The 18,176-nt window shown below is 42.5% G+C and overlaps 1 protein-coding gene across 1 annotated transcript in view; it reads left to right on the top strand.

Moving 5' to 3' along the window:
- Nucleotides 1-6,700: 6,700 nt before the first annotated feature.
- Nucleotides 6,701-18,176, top strand: part of CDON (cell adhesion associated, oncogene regulated) — a 34,176-nt gene continuing 22,700 nt past the window's right edge. Inside the window, exons 1-7 of the mRNA XM_010581355.1 lie at nt 6,701-6,776; nt 8,944-9,216; nt 10,840-10,986; nt 11,294-11,437; nt 11,869-12,156; nt 13,024-13,293; nt 14,210-14,563. Of these exons, the coding sequence (XP_010579657.1) occupies nt 6,701-6,776; nt 8,944-9,216; nt 10,840-10,986; nt 11,294-11,437; nt 11,869-12,156; nt 13,024-13,293; nt 14,210-14,563 (1,552 nt within the window). The remainder of the gene's footprint in view (nt 6,777-8,943; nt 9,217-10,839; nt 10,987-11,293; nt 11,438-11,868; nt 12,157-13,023; nt 13,294-14,209; nt 14,564-18,176) is intronic.

Genomic DNA, 18,176 nt, shown 5'->3' with positions numbered 1-18,176 from the left:
TTTGGTTTTCCTGCCATTTGCCACCCTGAGCAAATATTCAGTCTGTATTTTGACAGAAATAATGTGCCATTACAAACCACTGCACAATCGATAGATATTTTAGCTCCCAGAATTGCTCTTGGCATTTGTCACTGATTCACTGCGGGGATTTAAATTGTGTGGAGCAAGCACAAAGCTTCATGTATACTCAGGCAAGGCTGCTTATAAAAATGGAAGTTACCTAAAAAGAGTAAAAATACCAATTGAATTAAGTGGGAATATGCATAGGAAACCCTTGGGTGCTGGCTTAGCACTGATTGATTTGGATGCTAGGCACAGGTATGGGCAGAAATTGGGAGGTGTTAACCTAATTTAAGGTGAGGATTGCAAAGGTTGTGCAACTGCAAGGTCTCTCCTTTTAAGTTGCTACGATAAGGATCTAGAAAGTATACTTTCCTTTGTTTAAAATGTAATAAATAAATATGAACATAACATCAAAGGATGCTTTTTCTTGTAATTTTTAAATGCTGTTCTGTTTGGTTTCTTTCTGTAGATGCCTTTGAGTATGTTTCACTGCGTTCTGACCTGTTTATATCTTTCACACTTGGTTTGTAGGGTCAAAGTCAGCAAACTGTTTTTTCATGGGTTTTTTCCCTGTCAGATTTTCTAGGATAGAGAAAATACCAGGCTTGCAGGACTGCTAGGCAGAGTTCAGTTTGTTTTCTAAAAGCATCCACAAAATCCCTTTGAAGTATGTAATTTTATTACTTACACTCACGAAATCCCGTCTTTTGTGATTCTAATACAAATGCCTAATTATGGTATTTTTAAGAAAAAAAAAAAAAACCAAAAACCAAAAAACCCACCACTTATGTAAAAGCCTGGCTCCTTATCTCCATTGCTCGGCTTCCTGTAATTTAGTAACACAGAAACTGCAGTTTCAGTGCTGGAGGTGGAGAAGAGAGTAAAACGGGAGCACTTGAAATTTTTTTTTTTCTTTTTTTACACAAGCAGTGATTACAGCACGACTTTTTTCAGTGCTCGAGCTCTCTCTTCAGAGCGTAATTAGGAACACATTGATTCTTATTGCAGCTGGCAGCTGCTCGCTATTGCCTTTTTCAGCTTATGACCCCCATAGTCCCGCTGACCTTTCCTGGGGTTAGTCGTAGGCCCTTTTCATTGTGATGGGCTAGAAGTGGCTCATGTGGAGTTGATTATTTCCTTGCTTGTCTGGCCTTTTTGGTGCCATAACTCCAAGTCACTTCCATTTTCTTCCCCTGCTTTTGGCTGACCACAGTGAAAGGAAATGCTTTTGCTGGCGACAGGATCGGTTTGCACGCTTGACTGACTCGATTGAGACCCTGAAAAGGGGGGAGGGGGAGGGTAATGAACACTGTAGGTGCTGCATTTGCTTTTTAAAGGTTGATGTTAATGATTGAGTGGTCATTAAGCATTCATAAAAATGAGGCTTCAGCAGGCTTGGTTGCCTTTTAGCAATCTCAAACCCGCATGTTGGTGTTAAAAAATCTGTCCGCCGCATCCTTAATGTATGGCTGCCGTGTCTTTAGGTATGGTACGTATGAGTTATGTGGCATGTGGGCGAATGCGCCGGTGTCAGTTGCTCGGCACTACTTCTGGGCTTTTCCCAGCTACCAAAAGACCCAGGAATAAACCTCGGAGGTTAGTCCTTAAGCCGACGGGCAGACTGTCGGTTGCTACTGGGCTGCTAACCCGCTCCTCCCCAGCACAAAAAGCTAATGAAGTATATATGCCAGCTGTTACACTCATTTTGCCAGACCCCAGGAGGACAGCATGAAGACAGTCAGTGATCAAAGGCTTCGGAGATCACTGAGGAGCCGAGCTGCAGGAATGTCTGATTGCTTTCTCTTGGAATGCCACAGGCTTCAATACCTTTTTTTTTTTTTTTTTAAGGTGTCTTGGTGCGAGATTTAATGATCTAACTCGGCTTGCTTGCACTAAGGGCGCAGTGTTTTAGTTGATTCTGGGTGTTTTGTTTGCTTTAAGTTTAGGCACTTTGAAAATCTGCGATTTTTGTTGTACTGATGGAAACAATCTTGGGGAGCAAGTTAGAAGGAGATTTTTCTTGGTAATTCTGTAATAAATGACCTAGGGAAAAAACCAACTTGTTGTGCTTTAGGTGTTAAATCATGTGTAGTATTATAAAGTGCGGTTGGATTAATTGATTTTTGAGTTGCTGCTGTTCAGAAGAAACGGCACTGCCCCTGAAGCAGCAGCTCTGTCACTTTTTCCTAGGGCTTCTTAGAGAAGGCCATCAGCTCCTGGAGGTGGAGTGGGCAACCTGAATAACTCCCTCTGTTCCCAAGCATGCTGTTTCCTTCCTCCTCCTCCTCCTCCTCCTTCCCCGGTTTGCTCCGGCACTTATAGGACCCGGTGCATTTGGCTAGCGAAGAAACCCTTTCCTCCTTTAGCTTCAGCATGCTGAATCGGCTCACTGAAGGTCAGAGTTTTGGAGGGGGGTGATGGAGCAGGAGTAGGGTAGTGGTTAGATTGAGGTGGAGTGGTGGCTAAATAGCTCTGGTGGCTGCTCAGTGCTGGGAAGGGAGGTGCTGGTCTTGTCCTGCCAGCTGGTCTGAGATGGCAGGAAGATGATTCAGGGAGCTAAACCAGAAGGAACAAAAACTGTCAGAAAAGGAGAAAAAAGTGGGTATGAGATAGTGTTCTTTTTAGTACTGACTCTGCCCTCAGTTGCAAGGGTGGAGATGAGAAGTTCATGGTCTGATAAATAAGCAGGGCAGGTTCTTGGCTGTGTTTTGAAAGACACTGGATCCTCTGGGGCTGGGCACCATATGAATGCATGGCACACAGCATTTTGTCATCTTTTAGAGTGTAAAACCTTTTTTGGGGGGCAAGCAAGTAGGTAGGAGTGAGTTAATGTGGAGGTGATAGGTTAAGTTAGTTACACTGAACGGACCAGGCATGTGGATCTTAACGTTGAAGATGTCTGGTTTCCGGAGAATCAGTGACAGGCATGAAGCTTTGGGAAGAGAGGCAAGGGTTGCTGCTAGGGCTGCGCTGAGTCTGTCCAGATCAGAGATGAGAAGCCTGCTTGGCCCGTCTGGTGCATATGTCTTCCCGTCTCAGCCCATTTGGACATTTCAGTAAGTCCATGTGCCGAGGGTGGCTCCTGGCCTGTGGTGGCCCATGTCCATCCCTGTGAGGTCTTCAGGCCTCAACCACCAGGCGATGGTGTGCAATCTGCCCTGCAGAACCTAGCCGGCACGTGCCAGGGCTGATGTGAGAGCCTGGCAGTGGGGACAGCCCTGCTCCTGCACTGGGAAACCTCTCTGGTGCTCCTAAAGGGACTAATTAAAATGTGCCCTTCCCCTCTGTTTGGAGTTAGCTCGGATGATTTATTTTGCTTGCCTGTAGATGGCATCCTGAAGGTTGCGGGGCTGAAACTGCGAGCTGATGGACGGGCGCGTGCCTGTCCCCACAGCTCTTTGGCGAGGGGTCCCCTTTAAAAAGGGTCTGCGACAGAGGAGGCTCACAACCAGAACTGTATCGTCTTCAGAAGTGCTCCATCTTACTAATTGCCTCCAAAAGTACCAGGTACACGTTCCTGGACGCCCCTGCGTGCGCACTGTGCTTCTGAGGGGTGGGCATCCATTGGAATGGTCGGGTCAACTCCTCCTCATGACACAAGTCCGTTATCTTCCTTGTTTTCCTTGGTCTGTGAGCAACAAGTTACTTTAGAGCTGACAAGTAGCTCAAGTGCTGGATGAAGATATTTGGAAGATTACTATAGATGAAGATGTCTTGGTGGAAGTAGGAAAAATACAGGACTTTGCCATGCTGTGGTTTTCTTGTATGCTGCACTGATGGTCCGGAGAAATTGCTGGTGAAACTGGAAAGGACTTGATCCATGAAAACCATACCCATCTCTGTTCAGCCTTGAATATTATTTTTATTTATATGATTACTCCTGTTACTAATGTTTTAGTTTAAAAGGCTCGGAAATACCCCTTTTCTCAGTGACACCTCTTACTTCAAAATAACTTTGACTATTTGATCCACCAGTGATGGAGATTCATTCTCTCAAGTGTGGAATAGTGAACAGTGGGCAGAGTTGTTCCCGGGTGAGCTCATCTTGGAATTTGAGACACTGAAATGGAGCCACATCTAAGCAAAGTGCTCCTCTTTCTGTGCCCATTAGGTCCCCAATGACTGGTACTTGCGGTCAGAATGGGAGTTCAGGGTTACTGAAATGACGACAAAGGGGAAGAGTCCCGTTTTTCCATCTTTAAGGCCTTTTAAGGCTCAGATATGTATTAATACAATGTTAAAGAGGCAAGGTTTCTCTGCCGGGTTTCTAAAGACCCCGAAACTACAAGCTGTGGTCTTGCCCTCTTCTCTATACCTAGTAAGGGGCTTCTGTAGTGACATCATCTGCAAAAGAAGAAGAAAGAAGCAAATATTTTGGGGTTGTGTATCGCATGTTGGATCTCGTCTTCCTCTTGCGTTCCTTTATCTACCAGTGAATAAGAGGTTTCTGCAGTCCCTTCAAAAGTGGGTCTTAAACTTTCCTTGGATGCCCGAGTATTGTTGCTGAGCAGTGCTACTCCAACTAAAGGGAATATTTTTCCTTCTTTTCCCTCCAGTTAAAGAACTTTGGTCTTTGTGGCTTGCTTTGTGTACTCACTGCTTTACAGTTGATCTTACCACTCCGCAAGCCTGTGAAAGCCAAACTGGTAGGTCAAAAGAGGAGTAGCTGTTGACACTGGCAGCTAGGAACATGTAAAGAGAAAGATAAACAGAGGGAAATCAGAGACTGGATAAAGTAGATCTCCAAAGATAAAGTTTAGTTAAAGATAATGAGCTGGCCTTGTTTGAAAAGACAGCTGCAAAATAACCCAGTAGCTCCATGTGCTGGGGTTAAAGTTGACCTAGAATATACGTTTCATTGCTTTTCATAAATAAATAGTCAAGGGAAGATTTGGCAAAAAGCAACATTGCCCCCCACCCCTCTTCAGCAAAGTGTTTGATGTTAACAAGTTCTTTGGGTGTTTACTTTGTCCTCTGCGCTTGCTGGTGGAGCGGCTCTCCTGCCCTTGAACTGAGTGAGAATTCAAATAAACCAAGATGCTTTCTGCGTAGCCGGTCTATTCTGCCATCTGTGTCTTACCAAAACAGCCCCGGCTGTCGTTGGGGAACCAGCCTGGTCTGCAGGATTACCGGATCTTCTGAACAGCTGAAATAAATTTGCCGGATCAGATAAAACTGCCCAGGAACGGGAGCAGAACTTGACAGCATTTCTTTCAGCCTTCTCAAGCTGTCATAAGCCTGGAGTGCAGTGTGTGGGAAGAAGTAGCAGTAAGCAAATAGCTCTATAAAATCTAGAGTGATTCTTTTATTATAATTGGAGTCTTTTCCTGATGCTTATTTTGCATATATATTTTACAGTGATGTTCCAATGATAAATACTGTTATTTTTAAATAAGCCATGGGAATAATTTTGCTGTTGATATTTGGATCCGCCTTCTTAGAAAGCAAATGGCTCTGTAAGCACTCAATAAACTGGGACTTAGTTCTATCAAGCATATGTATTGTTCCACTTGTTTCTGCACACTGCCAGTAAAACTCCTAGTTATTGTATGTGTGTTAGATTCGTGTTTATATACATGTCTGATATATGAGATGTTTAAAATATATGTTGAGTGTTATCAGCAGTGAAATTGAATGGCCGGGCTGATAAATGAAGTAACTGTGCTAAATGAACTCAAATCTTATTCATCATAATATTATGCAAGGCAAATAGAAAATTCAAGTGAACGACAGCTGCAGGTTATTTTTTTTTTTTCTTTGAGAAGAGAGTGTTTGATGGAGACTCTTGAGTGTCAGAAACACTGTTTCTGAGGCTCACCTTGTGCAAGTTAGGTTGCTGGTTTGGTGACTTTGTATTTTGCTGGTTTCATGATTTAGTTTGTATTTTTTGGTGATGAAAGTGAGGTCTTATATAGCCGAATGGTCAGGTGTGATACGGCCAAGGAAAGAACTGTCCTCTTGTAGAAGCAGCTGTGTAGATAAAAGCATACATAACGGATGCCCCAGAAGTATATATGAGAAAGCAGTATTGATTTGGGAATATAAATGAGAGCCAAAGTTAACATTGGTGATTTTTTTTTTAGTAGACATTCACCATCCTTTGACTGTAAAGCACACTAGAACGGGCAAGCAGATGACATGTCTCAGTAAGCAGGCTTAGAGCAATTACAAGCAGTAGCTGCATCACAGCATGTAGATTCATAAAAACTTGTAAAACAAGTGTAGCTTGGTGATAGATGGTCAAATGATTATTGTTTGCAAACAATATTATCTCCAATAGATAAGCTGTTTACTTTGGACTTCAATTCTTCTGGTTGGAAGGGCTAATTTGTCAAGGCAGTATGGTTCAGCACAGATGCCTCATACCCCAGCTGTGGAAAAAATCTTAAGAATAGGACTTGGAAACATAGTTAAGTTCAACTTCGAACTCATTTTTACAGATGGTTTCTATATTGCAAAGAATATTGGCTGTTTCCTGGTTGCGCTTTTTTTTTAAACCCCAAACACTTTGTTGCAAGAGAGTTAAAAGACTAACTCCTGAAACTTACAGTAGACATCTGTTTGTTTGTTTTGTAGCTGTTTTGGTGCCTCATCTTAGTCTGGAGCTTGGTGCTTTCAACTTCTGTAATCTGGCGCTATGCATCCAGATCCTGGACGCTTACAGGCACTGCTCTTCATCGCTGCCACAGGTCTCATCTCTGCCACGAGTTCAGGTAAGGCCTTCCCGCGTGAGCCAAGATGACTTGCTCAGAGGTTTTGGAGGTTTACCCCGTACTTTTGAATGAACAACGATTTGGAGGGTGTTTCAAAGTGGTCAACTTTAATGCATGTTATCGATAATCTGCTTTTAAGGAAGCATGGATAGCACTTAAACTCAGTCTTAAGATGAAAATAAGACTTTACTTTTGAAAACCTGGCTCAAAACAAGTGCTTGAATGTGGAAGACTCTGTTACGTAGGTTTGTTCTTTGGGATCTCCGTGGACTTAGCTGGATGCCGATTTTGCTGCGTACAGTGCATCTTGTGATCCCATGGGGTTGGGAGGGGTTTGAAATTTGCAGGGCGTAAGGAGAATCAGATCTTTGAAACATGAACGCTGATGCGTGGCTGCAGTTGGAACAGTTCTTGCGTTAAAAAAAGAAGAGGGATGGTTTTAATTGACACATATGCTCTGTGTAGTCAGCTTGTCTTAACGTAACCACACAAAAAAGAAGCTTTTACTACTTTTAGCACTTCATAGCCAATCCTTATAAGCAAATGGGATAAATTTTATTTTTCAAGCAGTCATAGGAGATAAATTCCAGCTGCAGGGTCACTGCTACCAATTTTGACTTTTACGCTGAGCACAAAGTGTTGGTGTCATAAGCAAGGGCAGGGGTGAAGATGAAAGTAACAGTGCAATTTCATAGCAATTGGTGGCTAGCAAACTGAAAAGGTCATTGCTTTTCTCTTATCCCTGGAAATTCAAACTGAACTAATAGGAAAAACAGTTTTATAATTAAAAGCTAAAAATGGACATCTGGAGTCCTGTGAAATGCTTGGATACCATTTTTATGGATTTCATCTTTTTTGTTAAGTGAAGCCACACTTTAATTTCCAGTTTTATTTTATGTTTATGCAGATAGTTTATGGTTCTGTTAAAAATGCACAGTTTCTCATCTGAAACTCATAAATAGAGCTTGGATGGACTGACTTGAGAAGAAAAGCATGAGCTGAGGGCCCCACCTACAAGATGACTGTCTCTTATTTGGATGTCATTTAATATCATCTTGACCCATACTATCTGGAATTCCTTAGCTCATTTATAAACTAGGAATTTTTTTCCCCTGCCACTGTGTTTATTTTAATTTTTTTTCTCCCATATTTCTAACCAAATAGGAATTACCAGTGTTAACTGTCTTTTGCTTGCTCCCTTTGTACAAAATCTTCAGCAGAGAATTCCATAGAAAACAAATGGTAATAATTCCCAGTGTTTCATTGGCCAGGATAGGAAAAAGTTTCCTCCAACAAGCAGGAATTTTCTTCTGGCAAATAAATAGATTCTCATAACCAAGTTTTGTGGAACTCAACCTTTTATTTATTAGCAGCTTTTCCTGTTTCTGTTCATCTTTACTCAGTAAAGATAATGGATGCCCAATTCATCATTCTTGTCCTGATGAAGTCCATGTATTTGGAATTAACAAGAGCCTTTGCTGTTCATCCAGCTTTTTTTTATCCTGCTATTTTTAATTAGTTCTGCAGACTCAGAGACGGTTCTGCATAAATACCTGGCAGGCTGCTACCATTTCTAAAATTTTACAAGTCACGTCCGGGCCCGCTTCATATGGGACAGATCAGCTACAGCTGCATATTCCTGTACTCCATCTATTCAGGTGGCGGGTGCTGTTTCACTCTGAATCAATCCAGTGGGATTGCAGTTTTTGCTGGCCCTAGAAAGCTTGATGTCTTCACCTTGTATACACTTGGGGAAGTATCTCACCCTTCCTGTACACTGAACCTACGTTTGTTTAATTGCTGTTACCTTCTTCATGGGGTTTGAATCTTGAAGTTTTCCCTGGTGTTTGAGAGAGAGAGCACGAATCTGTTGCGAGTTCCTCTTGCAGAGGAAAAGGTGATGCCTGCTAGAGTATCGCTAGGAACTTGGAGTTGAGAGACCCTTTATTTGTCCGTGTTTGATCTGAATAGTCTGTTAGCAATATTTAACCTTCTGATGAAAGAAGTTTGCCGGGTCTGTGAACAGTGGCAGGAGCCTTGGGAGAGAGCATTGCTATAATACAGATCACGGTCAGTCTTTCATACCAGTCAGTGCATCATCAACCTTATCACTTGTGTTCATGCAAAATGCTGTTCACTAACTGAATATATATATTTTTTCTTTTAGATTTAACTCCGCGTTTTATTTCTGAGCCCTTGTCTACTGTCCAGAAGTCTGGTGGACCTGTACAACTCCGGTGTTCTGCCGAGCCCTCCACGGCTCACCTTTCTTGGCTGTTTAACGGGGAGCCTCTGGACAGCAAGGTGGGAGAAGTGGAAATCCAGTCAGGATCTCTGACAATCGTCTCCCTCAGCCTGTCAACATCTGGTCGCTATCAGTGCATTGCTAACAGCAGCGTGGGTGCTGTTCTGAGCAGGCCTGCAATGGTATCGATGGGCAGTAAGTTAATTTTTCTTTCTGTTCCTCACTCCTTGCAAATTATATAGATCTCAACTGGTTTGTATAGTTTGTTTTTCTTTGACTTTTAGAAAACACCTAGTTTCAAGGTGGGTTTTTTTTTCCCCTCAGCCAGTACTTAGTATATGATTGATTATACACTTTTCACCATTTTTTTTTTTTCCCCTGTGTCCTCCGAGACCTGTCAGGTGATGCAGCCCTGGAACAGATTCCCCAGAGAGTTTCTGGATCCCCATCCTTGGAGGCTTTTAAAGACTCAACTAGACAAAACCACACCTCATTGATTTAGTGGTGGTGGTAGCCTCATTTTGAGCTGAAGGACCTCAAGAGTCCTCTCCAGCAAATACAAATATTATTCAGTGAAATGACATTCATTTCAATGAATTGACCTCAAAAGTGCAAGGCTCCCAAAAGCTGCTCTTCAAAATGATCTTGAAAGAGCAACTGAGCTGCCATGCCATTGCAGAAGCGTGCTTGAGAGTTGATTAGAAGAGAAATGACTGGTAATTGTTGCCTGGAAAATAAGTGGGAGCTGCAAATTTTCCTTTTCACTTATTTCGTTTCATTTGGTCAAAACTATCTAGATGTTCTTCAGGTAGGGACAGTCTTCTGTCCTTTTAGGTACAATTTCCCTTTTCTCGGTGGCACTGGTTCTTCTGATCAGTCTTTGCCTTAGTGCTTAGATCAGTTACTGTAAAGTATTTGATCTTAAAGGAGTTTAGAAGAGGAAGGGCAATGTTTTCCACATGGAAAGGACAATGTGGTGCTGAGAATGGGAATATAATATTCCTCTGTGAGCATGATTTGTCTGCTTGGGATCGCGGTGCTGTCTGAATCAGGCCTTTGTCAAGCAGGATTTGAGTGATTTCTCTGTAAGGGTACCTCATCTATGGAGCATGTCCAAAATCCTCCTGGGAGGAAAATTTCTTATAAGTGAGAGAAGTAAGTGTTTTGGTAAAGTACTGACCCATAGCAAGACCCTCTCAAGAGAGCTATAAGGGTGGGTAACATAGAAAAACTTCACAACCTAGAAGATGCTTTGAACATGAAGGGAGTAGAAGAGCAGCTTTCACACTTCTCTCCTTTTGAGATTTTAGTAGAAAATGAGAAGGTGCTGTTAGCTGTTGAAGCTCCCTGCTTGCCTCATTGCTCATGGCAATGAGTGGGAGGCGCTGCTGTACTCAGTGTTGTGTTAATTATAATCACAGAAAGACAGTTTAATGTTTCTTATGGACAGGCTTCCTGCTGTTAGTGTAAATTGTCTTCTGTAGTGCCTTCAGAGCCCATGAGTATTACTGCAGTCTTTCAGATATCTCTGCTTGCTTTTCCTGGAGCAGTTGAAGGAACATAGTGACTGTTTTTTCTTTCCTCACTATTCCCATGTAAAAGCTGGCCCTTCCTGTAGTAAGGAAGCGTATGTACACAGGAGGGTTTATGTTGTTACGGACTACAGAAAAGGCCATGCCTATCGATATGAATGTCCAAATGCTGCACCAGAGAAGATAATCAGGTTGAAACCAGCTATGTTTTAAACACAAATACTGAGCTTACTGCCCTTCCTCTTTCCCAAGCCGTGGCTGCTCTTAATTACCAATTCTTTTCTAGGTTTAGCTAATTTTGATACGTCAGTGAAACCTGCCGTTACAGCAGAGGAAGGAGGTACAGCTTTCATTGGATGCAAGGTGCCGGAAAGCAACCCTAAAGCACAGGTTCGCTTTCAAGTGCGGGGAAAATGGCTGGAGCAATCAACAGGTGAGATGTTTTATGCCCCTGGTCAGCAACATAAATATCCAACAAAAGCTTGCCTGGATTTTTTTCTTAGAACTTAAAGAAAAAAAACCTCCAGAAACTTGCAGAACTTCCTGTGCAAATCACTTTATCTAAAGCTACCTTTGTAAATTAATATCCTTTGCATGGCAGCATGATTTCTTTGTGATCCTACATTTAGAATAGATTGATACATCTGAGAAGTGATGTAAAAAATTTTTTTTAAAAAAAGAAGCCTTATTTTGAAACCAAGTTAAATATAATAATCTTTTTTCCTTCCCCACTTGTTTAGACAACTACCTAATTCTTCCATCTGGAAACCTGCAGATTTTGAATGTATCTTTAGAAGACAAAGGATCCTATAAATGTGCAGTGTACAACCCAGTTACTCACGATCTCAGAATAGAACTCACTGGACGTAGGCTCATAGTCACACGTGAGTATTTGGTTCAGCTTTCCAGAATAAATACATCTCAAACCAAATAAATATCATCCCTAGGATTTTTAGCATGGGCATATCAGCCTAAATATCCACTGGTCTCAAATACCATGTTATGTAAAATCTGTCCTGCATTATTTACCCGTTCAATTCTTATTTCCCCTTACTGTAGAGGAGCAGCGCGGCTGCTTCTCAAATCCCAAGAGGACAGAGCACATAGCCCTTGAAGGGGGGATACTGCTAATACTCTAGTCACCAAACTGATTTCAGAGCAAGACTTCTGGAAGAAAGCATTACAGCATCATGCTTAGTCACAAATATAAGTAGCCGTGTTTGAAAGATATGGCAAACCTCAGGACTGGAGGATGGGATGGGAGAATGCGGTTTAAAAGAGTAGTTAGTGATAAGCCTTGTCTCCTTTCTTCCAGGCTCTTCCTCAGGTGGCTTCCACATACTTCACCCCCTGGCACCACAGAGCCTGGCAGTGCCCCAGCACAGCTCTCTGATGCTAGAATGTGTCGTCAGTGGGTTGCCTCCAGCCTCTGTCCGCTGGGTTAAAGATGGCCGGAATGCACTGAGAAAAGGCAGGTGGAAACTGCTGCACTCCCATCTGGTGACGGACAGGCTTGAGGCATCGGACTCTGGGAATTACTCCTGCGTGGTGGGAAATGAATTTGGAGTAATGAAATACGTTAACTATTCGCTTACTATACTTGGTAAGAAATAAAAGAAATTTTCACGTCCAGGCAATGAATGTTTTGGTTGTATACTTGCTGGTTTTGGCATCTGATTACAAATAGCCTAACATTCTTTCTCAACCTAAAAAGAACCTATTAAACCTATTAAAATAAAGAATAAAGATATGTTCATAATGATCATATCTCATCATCTCTCCCAAGTTAAAATCCATAACTATTTATTTCTTCAAATCCTTCGCAGTCTGAAATAATTAAACAGTAAAGGACAACAAACTCCAAGGGAAGAACTGATCTATTTATTTTTCTGCGGAGTGCCAAGCGTATATGGGATACAGTGTCAATAATGTACCAGGGATCAGATGTTTCTCTTCTGAGGTTATATATAAGCAAAAAGCTGGCAAGGGGAGGTGATGTGTTTGGATGAGGGCAAAAACAAAAGCAAAAGAAATATACTTGGCCTCTTCTGTGTGGCTGCAAGTTGTTCCTAATCTCCCCTTTCCTTTGTAGCAGATTTTCCTGTTTGAGGTTTTTGCCTCCATGACTGTTTTTGTTTGGTTTTTGAAATGTATACATTAGAGTAATTAAAAAAACATGTTGACACACAATACACCTTTTATTATGGGATGTCACTAAAGAATTATTTTGAAAATACAGGTGTTTTATTTACAGTATTAATGCAAATGTGACTTTGGAATAGAAGGGAGAGACCATTAAAATAAGCAAGTGTGTGGGAAACACAGCTTTAGGCTGCGTAGAACTAGAAGTACGCAGTGCTTGCTTGGTATTTGTACACAATAAGTTTGTGTAACGTTTCATAGTATTTTTTTCAGGACTTAGGCTAAGATCAACATACAGTGGTTTATGTAAAATTATTTCCCTTTATAGAACCTGCCTCAATCTCTAAGGGACTACAAGATGAAACCGTGGCCGCTGGAGCGACTGTGCATTTCTGGTGCGACGTCCGCGGAAGCCCTGCTCCGACCCTTGCCTGGCTCCACAATGCAGCTCCACTCCGTCTGTCTCCACGACATTTGCCAACAGGAAACCGTCTGCGGATCCGGGGTGTCACCCAAGACGACTCCGGCTTGTACCAGTGTGTAGCAAACAATGGGGTTGGATTTGTGCAGTCCACTGGGAGACTTCGTGTCCAGCTGGGTAGGAGCACTTGCAGCCCTCAAGAACACAAATTAAGCATTTGTACTTCAAGCTTTAATCTGGTTTTTTTTCCTTAGATTATGTATCGATTTGCTTTTGACCACTGTTTGTAGCAAACCTTACAAAGAAGGTGCTTTTGGTTGAGTATTAAGAGATGTAGGTATTTCTGAGGTGGCGTGGTTACCTGATACTTAAAACCTAGATTACCAGCTGCAATTAAATCAGCTTATGATTGAATTTGACACGGTTTATTTTTAAATAGAATCAGGGTCGTGTTGTGCTGGATGAACTGGTATTCTTAGCAGTATTGGCCAACAAGTAATTGTGCCTGTTCCATATACCTAAGTTTACAAAATGATCATCAGATTTGGGGTTAATGCACACTTCCCCTGTAACAGATCAGCAGGTACCAGTAGTCTTTCTGATCACTTTCCAGTCTTAAGATACTTTCTGATACCCGGAGAACTTGATTTCTGCTAGTACAAGGATGTTGGCAAGACTGTTGCTGTTCCTGTTCTCTCCCTGTCATGTGTAGTTGAAGTTTTTGACCTTCTCTGTAGCCATTAAGATTGATCTGAGCTGCGCAGAGGCTGGCTGAGCAGATGTTTTGCGACCTTCTTGTCTGCAGAGTAGACTAAGCCAGTTGCCTGCACTGTGTTCCTCACCGACAGTCAAGTCTTGGTTACTTAGAAAATTTGAAGTGTGGTTTGAGTGCAGTTTTCTATCAGCCTTCTCTAAGCACAAGTCTCAGCTGAACTCCAGTCTGGAGAGGCTGTCTAGAGAAGAAATAACTGTTAAAATGGCTAAAAAGAAGCGTGCGTGACTTTTTAAATTGCATTGACTCACTTTGGCATTAAGCATCATACTTCTTAACCAAATTCGTTCTTTGGGTTTCCCTGCCCCCAACCCCATCCAGGCAAAGGCTCTAGGTCAGTTATAGTCTCTCCACCAGCCAGCATCACTGTGATAGATGGTGGGGACACGACGCTGTCTTGCAATGCCACTGGCCTACCTGTTCCTGTGATCCATTGGTATGACAGCAGAGGACTTATGACCAGCCACCCTTCCCACGTGCTTCATTCAAAACCACAGAAACCTCCTCAAGCAATGCTGGGCAGCGCCGTTGCGGAGCCCACCTACTTCTCCATGTCTCAAGTGGGCTCAAGCTCCTTGCACATTAGGAACGTGATGCCTGAGCATGCCGGGCAGTACACATGCAAAGCCATCAGCGAGCATGGCTCCATGGTGTCAAAAGCCTTACTTAGAGTTGGTAAGCTTGAAGCACAAAATTGCACGGTCAACTCCTTGATTTAGGTGAGAAATGCCTCAAAATAAGGAACTAACGGCAGATAGGTACTGTGGGTATCCTGGGGAGACAAAGCAGAGGAGTCTAAGATGTCTTCGTGGACCAGTTCCTCCCTTCCACCTTAGGCAAAGTAGAAATGGCTGTGTGTATTGCGTGGACTTAGTTTTATCACAGATAAGAATCCTATCCAAGGGTGGGGTGTTTTTTTAATTTCTTGAATTTGCTACTAGGAAAAGGCAGTCCTTATACTAAAGGCAATATGGGAAAGAGATATTTCCTTTCTTCACATTGGAATATTGTGTGACATCAGTAACAGGTTTAAGCTCCCCCGAGTTCCCTTCACAAGAACTAAGATCCAGATTTTTAGTTACATGAAGTGACTTAATTTTCCTCAGCTCTTTCAGCATCTTGCCTTAGTAAATTTAGCTGAATGCCAGCAGGATTTAAGGCCAGTGGAATTTAGTAAGTGGCCCCATATTTAAAGTTCTTCATTACCACCAGTTAGAGTTTAAAACTCATGTAAATAATTTGAAAAGATGCTTAAAGGTTCACTTAGAGGAAGAAAGAAAGAAGAAACCTCAAGAAAGTGATCCCGAAGTGTAGTTTTATAAGTAAATTATTGTTGGACTTTGAGTGGAAACACAAAACCAAATATCATCACAGAATTCAGTCTGTGTCAAACAGAAAAATCCCGCTGCTTTGCCTCAGAATTTTATGGCAGTAAGTTCAATTTTAATGTTTTGTTTATTAACTTTTATCGGTTTCTAATATGTTGTACTAGCTGCTGATTATGGTGCAGAGGGTGGTTAAGGCATTTGGTTTTGATATAAAAGTCCTTAAGTAGTTTCTGGGAGCTGTTAGGGTTTTAGAACAGTTCCCAACTGTGCCAAAAGACATGCTCAAACGTTTAGATGTTTTAATGAACAATTCGTGCCAGGTAACACTTCTGAAGCACCTGAACGACTTAGGCTGTGATTCCAGTGCATTTCTTTGGTAGTGGGATCAACTTAAGCAGCTCTCAGCCTCAGCAGCTTGTTCCCGTCATTTACCTTGTGCAAGCACACAGTAAGAGAGCTTATTTGGCTGAAAAATGTATCTTTTTTTTTTTTTCCTTTCTGCTGGATCTGTTCCACGACATGATTCATTGCATGGTCTTACAAGCGGGCAGGGCAACTTAAGCTACCATCATAGTGAGAAACCACCAAAATGTAAAGTGATAGCCTTAGGATCGTATACCCATGGCGCTTATTTTAAGTCTTTTTTAGACAGTCATGGTGTTTGCCTGCATGGCAGTAGCTTCCCAGAGCTACTAAACACAGGGTTAATTCTCCAAAATAACTTCATCTAATGGAAATGAAGGAGAAAAACACACTCCAGGAAGTCTGAGTTAGCAGGTTAGTGTAAAACAGAAGAGTAGGATTCATTGTAGGTAGGTAAGGGGATACAGCAGAGAGCAGGCTGAAGCTGTCTTTTATAGAAGCCGAGCACCTCTGAGAAGTCTTTAGGTGATTTGAAAGACTTGCCAGGCGTGGGTGACTTCAGTGATCTGCAGTGTTCAGATTTTCAGAGTGCTTTCCCAGCCTGTGCTAAGGTACTTAGAGAGCTCGTAAGGAGGGAGGATCCTCCGGTTGTTGAAGAAGTGGGGAAGCAATGCCTGGGAATACAATCTGTTTGCACAGCAGAGACAAAATACAAAGGTTGCTCTGCTGCTATGCAAACCCAGGGCATGCCAGTGGGTTGAAATCTGCTTGCATTTGCACCCCTGTTTCAGGAAGGGTCTAGAAGAACTAGAAAAGGTGCTGTGAAATGCAACAGGCAGGTTCGTAGTGGTGTGGAATAGTTTCTGTGGGAGGAGAGGCTGAAATGGTGAGGGCTCTTTACCTTCAAAATGCGGCCACCGAAGGGGAGACATGATAGCGAGCTGTAAAATTCTGGGTATTATGGAGAATGCGAGTAAAAACTATGAATATGTTCTTTTAACGCCCAAATTTGGGACGTTTGGTCCTTCTCTGGTGGTTGTCATCAGAGGCAGGATTTTGGGTGCGTACAGCCTTTGGTCTGACCCAGCTCGGTGCTGCTCATGGTTCACAGTGGGGCTGGGAAGCCGAGGAAGAAGAGTAAGTCTCAATGGCTACAGGGAAAGGGATGGCACTAAGAGCAACAGCCGAAAAAAGTTGCATAATGACACAGCCGCAAAGTCTGATGTGCTGGTTTATATGGGTAGTAATTATGCCAGAAACGTAGAAAAAGAGCTTAGATCCGAATTGCTTAATGGAATTTGTTACCAAAGGGTTGTTTTCCAAAGCAAAAATACAAGCTACTTGTCAGTTGTTGACGACTCCCCTCTCGCAGCAATAAACACAGCAATGACTGCAGGTCTCCTGTCACCAGCCTAAACCACAACTAATTCTCCACATGCAAGAGTCCGTTTCCCCCATGCCAGCAGGCATCAAACCCTGCTGTGCCCACCCACAAGTCCTCCGAGTCCACCACGATGCAGTGGGCCTTCTGCCTCCTCGAGCGAATACGGCATTTGTTTCCAATATTAACATGCAGTGGTGCATCCCTTTCCCACTGCTTTGCTGACAGTAGTAGATACCCTTTCACTTGGAGATTGTTCTGGGGGCGTCTGATATTTTTAAGCAAACTCCATCTGGCTTTGGGGACGTCCTCTCCACGTTGTTCCCTTCTTCAGTCTCCAAACTTTGTGGCATTGCTAAATAAATAGGAAGAAACAAACAAGGAATGCTTGCTGAGAGTGTGTCTTCAATTTGAAAAGAGAACTTTCCTTCCCTTCCCAGCTTTTTAAAAAGTGGCCAAAAATAGCAGCCACACTTGCTGCTGGTATTTTAATGGAGGTTTGGAGGAATCTGAGTCAGCCAGGCTAACACTGCCTAGGCTTTACATTACCAAGGAATTTGTTTGTTTTGTAAACTAAGTTCCCTTCATTCCCTTCCCCTTCCAGACCCCAGCATGTAACATAAACCTACACAAATCTGAAAGGACGGACAGGGCTAAGAACATCTGGCAGTCCCGGCACTGCAGCGTGCAACCTTGAGGAGCTGCGCTGGTTCCCAAACGTTCTCGTTTTAAGCACTGACGTTTACTTGTCCTGGATAATCTCAGTTGTCCAACCTGCCACCCCTTTCCTGCCTGGAATGCTGACAAGCCCTGCATCGGCCAAACAGTGCTTTTTTTTGTCTTGCAGCCTCTTTCAAACTACTGATATTATATGTATTTTTTAATATATATAATATATACACACACACACATATATATATATATCTTTTTTTTTTTCATACCAGGCAAAGTAAATAGGATGGAGGAGGCTGGAGCAGGATTTCTAGAAATGTGTTGGTATTAAATTGCATGTTAGATCTGTAAACTGAGTTTATTCTCAGCATAAATTTTCAAATGAAGTAGTTGAGTCGTGCAACTTTCAAAGCTGATCGAAATTACAGCTAAAACCTCAGAAACTGAGGTAGGAGAATGTCCTCTTGTGTGCATGCCAGTTCAGGCCATGAAAAGTTCCTTGTACAACTGTGATTAATTTAAAATTACTCCATTTGTGTCACAA

Source organism: Haliaeetus leucocephalus, unplaced genomic scaffold (assembly GCF_000737465.1).
Source record: "Haliaeetus leucocephalus isolate CR32 unplaced genomic scaffold, Haliaeetus_leucocephalus-4.0 Scaffold773, whole genome shotgun sequence".
NCBI lineage: Eukaryota > Metazoa > Chordata > Aves > Accipitriformes > Accipitridae > Haliaeetus > Haliaeetus leucocephalus.
The sequence above is the reverse complement of the archived record's forward strand: the minus strand, read 5'-3'. Positions and strand labels throughout refer to the sequence as shown.